Genomic DNA, 9,684 nt, shown 5'->3' with positions numbered 1-9,684 from the left:
GACGGTACACACCAGTCACGGTTCAGTACAACAGGAAAAAGTTTTTTTCTCACAACATTTGAAAGTTTATTACACTCTTGTATAGGTGAAATTTTCAAAATTTTAAAAAAGGTGACCTATGTTTTTTTTTTTTTTTTTTTTAGAATAAAAAAGTTCAATTTAATTAGTTATTATGAACATATTTGATGTGAAAGACGTTAAGGAATGGATCATGTAATCATGTAGAACATGAAAAGTAGCGTCAGTTACTTTGCCGAATAACTAAGGGCCCGTTTACATGGTCACTCCAAGAATACGAAAAATTTCAAATTTGTATTTGCGTCTCCATTCGAACAATGTCGCAATTCCGCATGAAAACGATGTAGTATTCATGTCAGGCCCTAGGGGGCAGTGCAGATTTACAGGGCGACAGAGAATGATGCACTTTGACCCCACCAAGCTCCCTCAGCCCGGAAAAAAAATATGCCCGCCCACTCGAAGCAATATATTTAATTTAAAAATATCATTAAAACAGTAAATTAAAGCTGACATTCCGCCATATTTCCCGTTTTTAATGTTTAGTAGCACTGCCGCGCACGCCCAATGTGACGTGTACTAGTGCCGACGTTAACGGCGTGGTCTCGCGCCGCGGGAGCCTTTGATATGCATGCCGAGGAAGCCTCCCCTCAATCCCCCGGAATTGGATTCTTCCACTTTGGAGGCCGGATTCAGAATTTTTCATCTTCGCCGACACCACATACACGCGAAGCGAGTCCGCTACTCGGTCATTGAGTCTTTGTGTCGCAGAGTCGCCATGTAAACTGCCCCTAATTACTCTTACATTGCGGTAAGTGAGTTACTAACTCAATTACTTTTTGGGAGAAGTAATTTGTAACTGTAGTTAATTTGCTTTTTAAAAATAAGACTAACAACACTGCTCATTCAAAAGAAGAGGACGCTGGGATTTACACATACACATATAGTAGGGGGGCCCTCTTAGCCAATCGGATGTCAGGAATGCTAGGCAATAGCCAATGGCAGAGCAGCTATCTATATGTCAGGGACAGAACACTCTGGGAGATGCGAGTACCAGCCATACTGTATTTTTTCCTTTCGTATCCTGAAATCAACACCATGTCCCAAGAGTTAGCTTCTGTATTGCTGAGGTTACTTTGAACGTGCCTAAATTGTGAAAAACATAAATAAATAAAATATCGGAGAGTTTGTTTGCATTTAAAAAAAAAAAAAAACCTTAAGCGTTAAAAATACAGTTTTAAATTCAGCAAGACAGATTTTAATTCTGTTGTTTTTTTTAAAATTAATAACACATTGCTCAAAGTTTTTTTTCCCAAGTGCTTATATGACTCAAATATGTACCTAATTATTATATTATAACAAAAAAATGGCTTTTCACATACAAAAATATAATTAAATATGACGGTTATCGGGCTAGCCGGCTCTCCCGATGGGGTTTCCCTTTTTTTTCTTCTTTTTTTTCCAGGGAGTTGCAACCCTATTCTTCACGTGTTTTAGCCTGACACACCTTTTTTGTTGTGTGTTTTGACATGCCTTCTTTAAACCCATTTTTGTCTCTGATTAACTTGAGGGGCGTGCCAGGAGAAGGCTGCCATTCAATATAAATGGACTCGAAAATTTGACTTTAGGCAGTGCAGTTTAGTAGGCAAAACCTAGAACTCCTGCACTCTTGATTGGTAAGGCTGACCAATAACTTAACTTTTTAATCATGCCTGAATTTACAATGCAGTGGTATTGATTTAACTTGTTACATTTTTTTGCCTACAGAGAATATCATCAAAGCGGCATCAGGTAAGACTAACATACATTACTGTTCTTAATAATATTGATAATCGTATTTACTAGCAGGCTTTTTAGAGCAACCATACCAATATTGCTAGCCGTTTTTAATGATTTGATTGATTATTGGGTTGTATCCAGTGTTGTTAATAACGGCGCTACTAACGGCGTTATTTTTTTCAGTAGTGAGTAATCTAATTAATTACTTTTCTCATTTTGGCAACACCGTTACTGAAGCGGGAAAGGCGTGCGTTACTATGCGTTACTATGAATGACGCGAGAAAAGTCAGAGACGGACTCACGGAGACGAGAGAGCAGAGCAGGAGTGGCGACGCCGTTGCAAACGCGATGCTAGGTGGCTCCTGACTGTAGCCGATAGCTTACCAACTACGCCCACATAATGCTACATTAGATATCACATACTATAGAACTAGATGCAAATGACAGACACGGTGGCCCTGCACGGTGGCATTAGCAAGATATATATATATATTGAACTAGATGCGTTGGTAAACAGCCGCCATCTTAAAGCAGTAAACCTCTCAGGAAGGCTCTGATGTAGAGAATCTTCCTAGCGAAGCTAAGTAACTTTTTATCTAAAATGCTTCTAAATCGGCAAAATCTTGACTTAAATCTATCTTTAAATGATGAAACAGTTTTAAAACTTACACATGTTGAAAGTAGACAGAAGGGAACTTATGCAATAACGCAATTTTATCAACTTTAAAGGTTGATTCAGAACATTGTTTTTTTGTTTGTTTTTTTTTGAGAAAAAAAAAAACATGAAAATTATCACTACTTTGCCAAGTAATTAATCCCTTTTACATTCAGGTAACTGAGTTACTAATGCAATTACTTATTGGGAGAAGTAATTTGTAACTGTAATTAATTACTTTTTAAAAGTAAGATTAACAACACTGGTTGTATCATTACTGTATAAACTCTATGCACCAAATTGAATCTATGAAAGAAAAACAAAAAAAGCAAGCATAACAGTTACTTTGATGCTTACATTTTAATCTGGTTTAATTGAAAATAATTGTGTATTTAGCTAAATATACTATGCTAACTCACTGAATATCACATCAGAAGCTAACAGTGATTTTATCATTCATCTGTGATCTCTTTGGCTAACTGCCAGAACATATATATGCATTTTCTGGTCAAGTGTATAACTAAACTTTTAAACTGGGGGAAATTGTTTCTATTTTGTCCCCTTCTAATTGCTCATTAAAAAACTGTGCTTAGTTCAAATCCAAAATGGTGTATTACTCTCCTCTTTTGGCAGTTTTGCATCATTACAATTGAATTCAACCCACAGGCTATTTTTTGTGAAGCTGCTCTAGATCCTATTTCACTGATGACTATGTTGTATGAGCAAATGGTGAACATTTATATTCTGCTATACTCGACAAATGCAGTAAATTTGTCACCCTACCCCTCGTACCCCTGTTTTATGTGTTCACAGAATGTTTGTCTTGCTCTGCATCATGCTTTTGGTGGGATCTGCCAGCTGTAAGTCTCCACATTATTATTATCTAATATAGGGCTGCAGCTATTGATGACTTTAGTAGTTGATTAATCGATGAACTAGTTGGTTTGAATAACCGAGTAATCTTATAAGGAACATAAAAAATTCAAATACCTAAACTGAGCCTCAAACGGTATAAAAAACTAGTACAATAACAAAAGAACAATTGGCAAACTTACATAGCAAAAGTTTGCTAGCTTAAATGCTATAAAATGCTACAAAAAAAAAAAATTAACAATGCTTTTAACAAATGGTTCAAACACATATTCTCACAAGAAATGGCTAAATATACCTATAAATTAAATTAGAATTTAAGAATGCATTAAAAAAAACATTAGCTCAAACAAAAATTTATGTTGGTCTTAACAGGGAGCAGCTGGATTCAGCCATGTGAAATGAGTTATGTCATATTCACTGTTGCCACTAAAGGTTTCCTTGTTACAGGTTGTTTTATACTTAGAACGAGCAGGAGATAATGACACAGAATTCAGGAATAAAAAAAGAACAAAGAATAGACACTAAAAGACAGACAAACAGAAAAGACACGAAATGCCGGTACCAGGTCACAAAAAAGTGCTCCCAGCCTCCCCCGCTTCAAGAATCCTGTCCGTGACGCCATTTGAAGGAAAAGAGTTGATTTTTCCTTGTTAAAGGTTGTTTTATTTTTATAACAAACAGGAGATGATGACACAGAATTCAGGAATAAAAAAGAACAAAGAATAGACACGTAAAGACAGACAAACAGAAAAACACGACATGCCGGTACCAGGCCACAAAAAAGTGCTCCCAGCCTCCCAGTGCATAGCCTTTTTCTTCCCCCTCTTTGGGAGGTTCTCTCCCTTCCCTCATCTTGCTAGCATCCGCAAATATTTTCCAGATGTGCCACTATTCAATGGCATACACTGAACAAAGGACAAAGAGCTTGTCTTATGATAGAGATTGCAATGTCCACATATGATTAAGTGAATAAATGGAAATATAAGCCAACAACATCATCATACTGTGACACGCACATTGAAACATCAACGATAGGCCAATGGGAGAGCAGCATACTGAAGGGGATAGGAAAGATTATGACCAATAGGGAAGGAAGATTTATGGCGTGAGATTTAAAAGCAGAAAGCAGGATGTACATACGTATGAGGCAATATTTTCCCGTTTAAACGTGTTGTATCCTGAAAATAACATTTGTAAGTAGAGGTACAAATGTATGCGCAAGAAACTTTGAGAATAGTAGAAACACTTGGGTTTTTTTGTGTGGTTTTTTTTGCAGCCCAGTGGGAAGATGACGACTACTCATTTACTGCTCCAGTCGGAGGGCAACGTGGATCAACTTATGCCATTCAGCGTCCTGGAAGAATTACTGGCATTCGAATGTGGGAAAATTATAACAACTACATAGCAGGGTAAAGTACTGATTTACACAGTTGAAAAAATCTAAAATTTACGGTATAGTACTGGCAGCTTTGGTTGCCACTAGTTTACTGTAAATTATACAGTTATTTCCCCCCCATTACTGTAATGACTTTAAATTGACGGCAAGCACAGTTGAAGGAATTTTCCCATAACTTTTACGGAATTTGTTTACATTATCGTAAATAAATGAATATTGAGACCAAATCTACACCCTTGTTATACAGTCCCCTCCATAATTGTTGGCACCCCTGAAAAAGATGTGTTTTTTATTGGGCTGTCAAAATTATACCGTTGACGGGCGGTAATTAATTTTTTTAATTAATCACGTTAAAATATTTGACGCAATTAACGCACAAATGCCCCGCTCAAACAGATTAAAATGACAGCACAGTGAAACGTGTACTTGTGTTTTTCGGAGTTTTGGCGCCCTCTGCTGGCGCTTGGGTGCGACTGATTTTATAGGCTTCAGCACCCATGAGCATTGTGTAAGTAATTATTGACATCAACAATGGCGGGCTACTAGTATATTTTTTGATTGAAAATTTTACAAATTTTATTAAAACGAAAACATGAAGAGGGGTTTTAATATAAAATTTATATAACTTGTAGTAAGAACTACAAGTCTTTCTATCCATGGATCGCTTTAACAGAATGTTAATAATGGTAATGCCATCTTGTTGATTTATTGTTATAATAAACAAATAGGATACTTTTGTACCGTATGTTGAATGGATATATCCGTCTTGTGTCTTATATTTCCATTCCAACAATAATTTACAGAAAAATATGGCATATTTTATAGTTTGAATTGCGATTAATTGCGATTAATTATGATTAATTAATTTTAAAGCTGTAATTAACTCGATAAATTTTTTTATCGTTTGACACCCCTAGTTTTTTAGCTTCTAATATTTTTTTTTTTATTCAAATAATATCCGGCCATAATGGAAAAAAAAGAGAAAAATCCAACCTTCAGTACAAGTGCATTCATTCAGTGGGGAAAAAATCCCACATAAAGAAAAAATTATTTGACATCAAATAATGTGTGTCACAATTATTAGCGCCCCTGGTGTTAATACTTTGTACAACCCCCTTTTGCCAACAAAACAAGGTCTGGGGACTGAGATGGCCATGGGAGGAGCTTGATTTTGTGTCTGGTGAACCATTTTTGTGTAGATTTGGCAATATGTTTAGGATCATTGTCATGCTGAAAGACCCAGTGACGACCCATCTTCAGCTTTTGGGCAGAGGGCAACAGATTTTAATTTAAAATGTCCTGGTATTTCAAAGCATTCGTGGTCCCATGCACCCTAACAAGGTTCCCAGGGCATATGGAAGCGAAACAGCCCCACAGCATCACTGACCCACCCCCATACTTCACAGTGGGTATGAGGTGCTTTTCAGCATGCGCATCTTTTGTGGCACGCCAGACCCACTTAGGCTACGTTCATACTACAGGTCTTAATGCACGAATCCGATTTTTTGACATATCTGTTTTTTTGGCGTACCCGTTCAGACTGCCTTTGTCCATTGAGACTGTTCAAGTATTACGCATGCGCACTAATTCGCAGTCCGACAAGCGCTGAGCAAGACGACCCGCATGCGCGGAAGCATCAAAACAAATGACCACAGATGCTGGCTGTCATCCGTCATTCCAGGGATATCATATTTTGCTTTTTAAAAAGAGGACACAAATAACAGACATAAATAATCCCAGTTTAGGTTTATATTCAAAGTATATGGATCGATAGCATGCACGCACTGCCCGTGCATGTCACACACATGTACGCGCAATTAGCCCCGACTCTCGGCCGTGTAAGCAATGTTGAAATATTGCTTATATGGAGCAGACAGAAAACCGATCATTCTCAGGCTTATCCTCAAGCCATTTTTCTTTTTCTTTTATGACTGTTGTCAAGTCCGACCCTTCCTAAAAAGCCGTGTTCAAGGCAAGCTAGGCGCTAATAACGCACAGCTGCACCGCTACAGTGGCGTCTCTCTCGCTTTTTGATGACGTAATTGCTGCATGAATTCCGATTTGAGAGACTGGACAGTACAGACCGCCGCGACAGTCTGGAAAAATGTGGCCCAGATCGGATTGGAACCACATACGAAAGTGACCTAGATCGGATTTGAAATGGTCCAGTTCTATGCGACTTGTCACGTTCAGACCGTCAAGTTAATGCATGACTCGAGTCGGAAAAACACGAAAAAATTGGATTTGTGCATTAAGGCCTGTAGTATGAACATAGCCTTAGAGTGTTTGTTGCCAAAAAGCTCAATCTTGGTCTCACATAAAAATACACACGGTCCCAGGCTTCAACTGGGACCGTGTGCTTTGGTCAGATGAGACCAAGATTGAGCTAAAAAACATCTTTTTCAAGGGTGCCAATAATTATGGAGGACACTGTATTTTGACATAACATACGATGGTTTGTTCTATTAAACAGGTTGATGAATTTAGTAATTGTATTCCTACTTATCAAGCTGTTTTATTCTTCATTAGTATCCAGCTCCGCTACGGCTACTCCTGGAGTGACATTGTAGGCCGCGCAAGAGGTGCAGTTCAAGAGATGTTATTGTTTGAAAATGAGGCCATTGTGCAGCTCTCTGGAAAACACATCAACTGGGTGTACTCTCTGGCGTTTACTACCAACATGGGTCGTTCCCTGTATGCTGGCCAACCTCGTGGGTACTCATTCAACATGTACCCCCACAGCAAAAAGGCTGAACTTCGCTTTATCAGTGGTCGTCAGAGCAGCAGCATCGTCTCCATTGGGGCACACTGGGGAGTTGTGACTGACCCTAATGCCAACAGTAACAGTACTAATACTTACTAGTTATCTTTCAGATAACAAATATTTCAATTTCATCAAATGAAAATGTGTGCTTAACTGTTTTGCATCTTAATTACACCTGTTCAAAGTGAACAAGAATCAAGCCTATATATCTCTGGCTTCAAATGTGAATTTTATCTCATGATTTTGTTTAGTATGATACTTTGAAGATGATTGAACATTAGCAACCAGACTGTTAATGTAATAAAAACTGCATTGTTTGTAATGCTTTTTATACCAATAAATTATAAGAGATTACACTGTCATTTACCATGAACTCATTCACTCCCAGCCATTTTCACCGGAGCCAGGCCCTTCGCTCCCGGCCGTTTTACTGGATTTTGACTAATATTGCAAGGCCCACAGAAACTCTGTTCTATTGCTATATAACCATGGAGCCCACCAAAGAAAGATTAGACTCTCTTCTTTCAGCAGGAAGTTCATATATTTTCCATTCTTTAGAAATTAGCCTTATAAAATAGCTTAGTTTGAGCAATTTGCCAATTTCTGATGAAAAAAACAGAGAAATTGAGCTTTTTGTGAAAGCATACATTTCAAACATAACTTTGACTTTAACACAGCTATTTTTTGCTTTAGTTACCCTAATTTTCGCACTATAAGGCACACCTGACTATAAGCCGCAGCCCACCAAATTTGGCACGAAAAAGGCATTTGTTCATCGATAAGCCTCACTGGACTATAAGCCGCAGCTGTTCTCACTGTATCATGGGATATTTACACCAAAAGATATTAACCGGTACAACCTTATTTGACAACGGCATCATACGAACGACTGTCCTAAGACCAAATGAACCATCACTAAACTTTGAACCAATTACTGCAAAGCTTTATTACTTCAAGAAGCTTCATTTGGCCATCACTGGGGGAGACAGTCAACCACTGCTGCCACCTGCTGTTGACGGTTGTCATCCAACATGCCTCTTAGCATGCATTGCAGCGCTACAGATGTAAATAACAATCAAAAATCATGTTCTGTGCTAAATATTTCTTCAGTTACTGTTCCAATTGTTTCATCAATTGCTAGTTATGGTATTTGCTAACACTTTATTTGACAGTGGTGCCATAAGACTGTCATTACACAATCATAATTATGACATGTCTCTGTCCTGAGCATTCATGAATGCTTGTAACAGATGTCATTAAGTGTTATCCGGCAAATGATCTCACTTTTGAATGGATGCAAAAGATCCAAGATGGACAAAAATTGAGTTAGTGACATCATTTGCCAAATGACACTCAATGACATAAGCATTCAGTAATGTCCATGATAGTGTCATGTCTTAATTTTGATGATCTTATGACAGTCTTATGAGACCGCTGTCAAATAAAGTGTTACCTAAAAAATATCAACAAATAAGCCGCACTGGACTATAAGCCACAGGTATCAAAATGAAGGAAAAAAGTAGCGGCTTATAGTCTGAAAATTACGGCACATCCCAAACATCTGAATAACGTTTAACTTTGACAAAATAACATAAACAACAAGACAAATACAGCTTTTGATAGCAAAGTAACAGTTTATTTACACATAACTAACTGAGATGACGCTGTTGTGGCCGTGACAGCCGGGTTAACTTTCCTCACATTGCCGCCCGTCTCATAAATATGGATTTTTTTGAGTCTCTGCGGGTCTGCTCGGCGAGCAGCACGGACTCAACGACATTGTCCGCTGCACTGGTGGTCGTTCTGCTCGGTCGTCCAGCGCCTGGCATCCTTCCGCTGGCGCCTTGACCGTTCGTTGACGTTGAATCCGGTTGCGGGTCTTACCAAATGCACTACTGCCCTCCAGTGGTCAGTTTTATTGCTTTAAAATGGATTTTCAGCTTTGTGCTTTGGAGCTCAGTTGAATCAGAAATCAGAGATGTCTCTTATGAAAAAAAAAAAAAAAAACGTAAAAGACGTATAAATACGTCTTTGGGACACTGAAACAATTAAAAATAGAACATATTTATATGTTTTGGGGAGGAAATAAGTAGAGCTGAAACAAATACTCGAGTAACTCGAGTTTAAAAACTGATCCGAGTAATTTTATTCACCTGGAGTAATCGTTTATTTTGACAGCTGTAAGCATCACGCTTTGCTCGG

At 38.1% G+C, this 9,684-nt stretch overlaps 1 protein-coding gene across 1 annotated transcript; it reads left to right on the top strand.

The window, feature by feature from the left end:
* The first annotated feature begins 1,528 nt into the window (after positions 1–1,528).
* Positions 1,529–7,904, top strand: LOC130910835 (zymogen granule membrane protein 16-like). The gene is made up of 5 exons (XM_057828423.1): positions 1,529–1,691; positions 1,783–1,806; positions 3,263–3,309; positions 4,599–4,731; positions 7,248–7,904. The coding sequence occupies exons 3-5, from the start codon at positions 3,264–3,266 to the stop codon at positions 7,579–7,581; spliced, it is 513 nt and encodes a 170-aa protein (XP_057684406.1). The 5' UTR covers positions 1,529–1,691; positions 1,783–1,806; position 3,263; the 3' UTR covers positions 7,582–7,904.
* Positions 7,905–9,684: the final 1,780 nt, after the last annotated feature.

Source organism: Corythoichthys intestinalis, chromosome 22, assembly GCF_030265065.1.
Source record: "Corythoichthys intestinalis isolate RoL2023-P3 chromosome 22, ASM3026506v1, whole genome shotgun sequence".
Taxonomy (NCBI): Eukaryota; Metazoa; Chordata; class Actinopteri; order Syngnathiformes; family Syngnathidae; genus Corythoichthys; species Corythoichthys intestinalis.
Note: the sequence above shows the minus strand (reverse complement) of the source record. Positions and strands in the feature narration are given on the sequence as shown.

Bases quoted from the DNA above. Each gene is read 5' to 3' on its own strand.
- LOC130910835 (XM_057828423.1), top strand. From the start codon at position 3,264: ATGTTTGTCTTGCTCTGCATCATGCTTTTGGTGGGATCTGCCAGCT. The intron at 3,310-4,598 runs GTAAGTCTCCAC...TTTTTTTTGCAG, and splicing joins TTTGGTGGGATCTGCCAGCT to CCCAGTGGGAAGATGACGAC. The intron at 4,732-7,247 runs GTAAAGTACTGA...ATTCTTCATTAG, and splicing joins TATAACAACTACATAGCAGG to TATCCAGCTCCGCTACGGCT.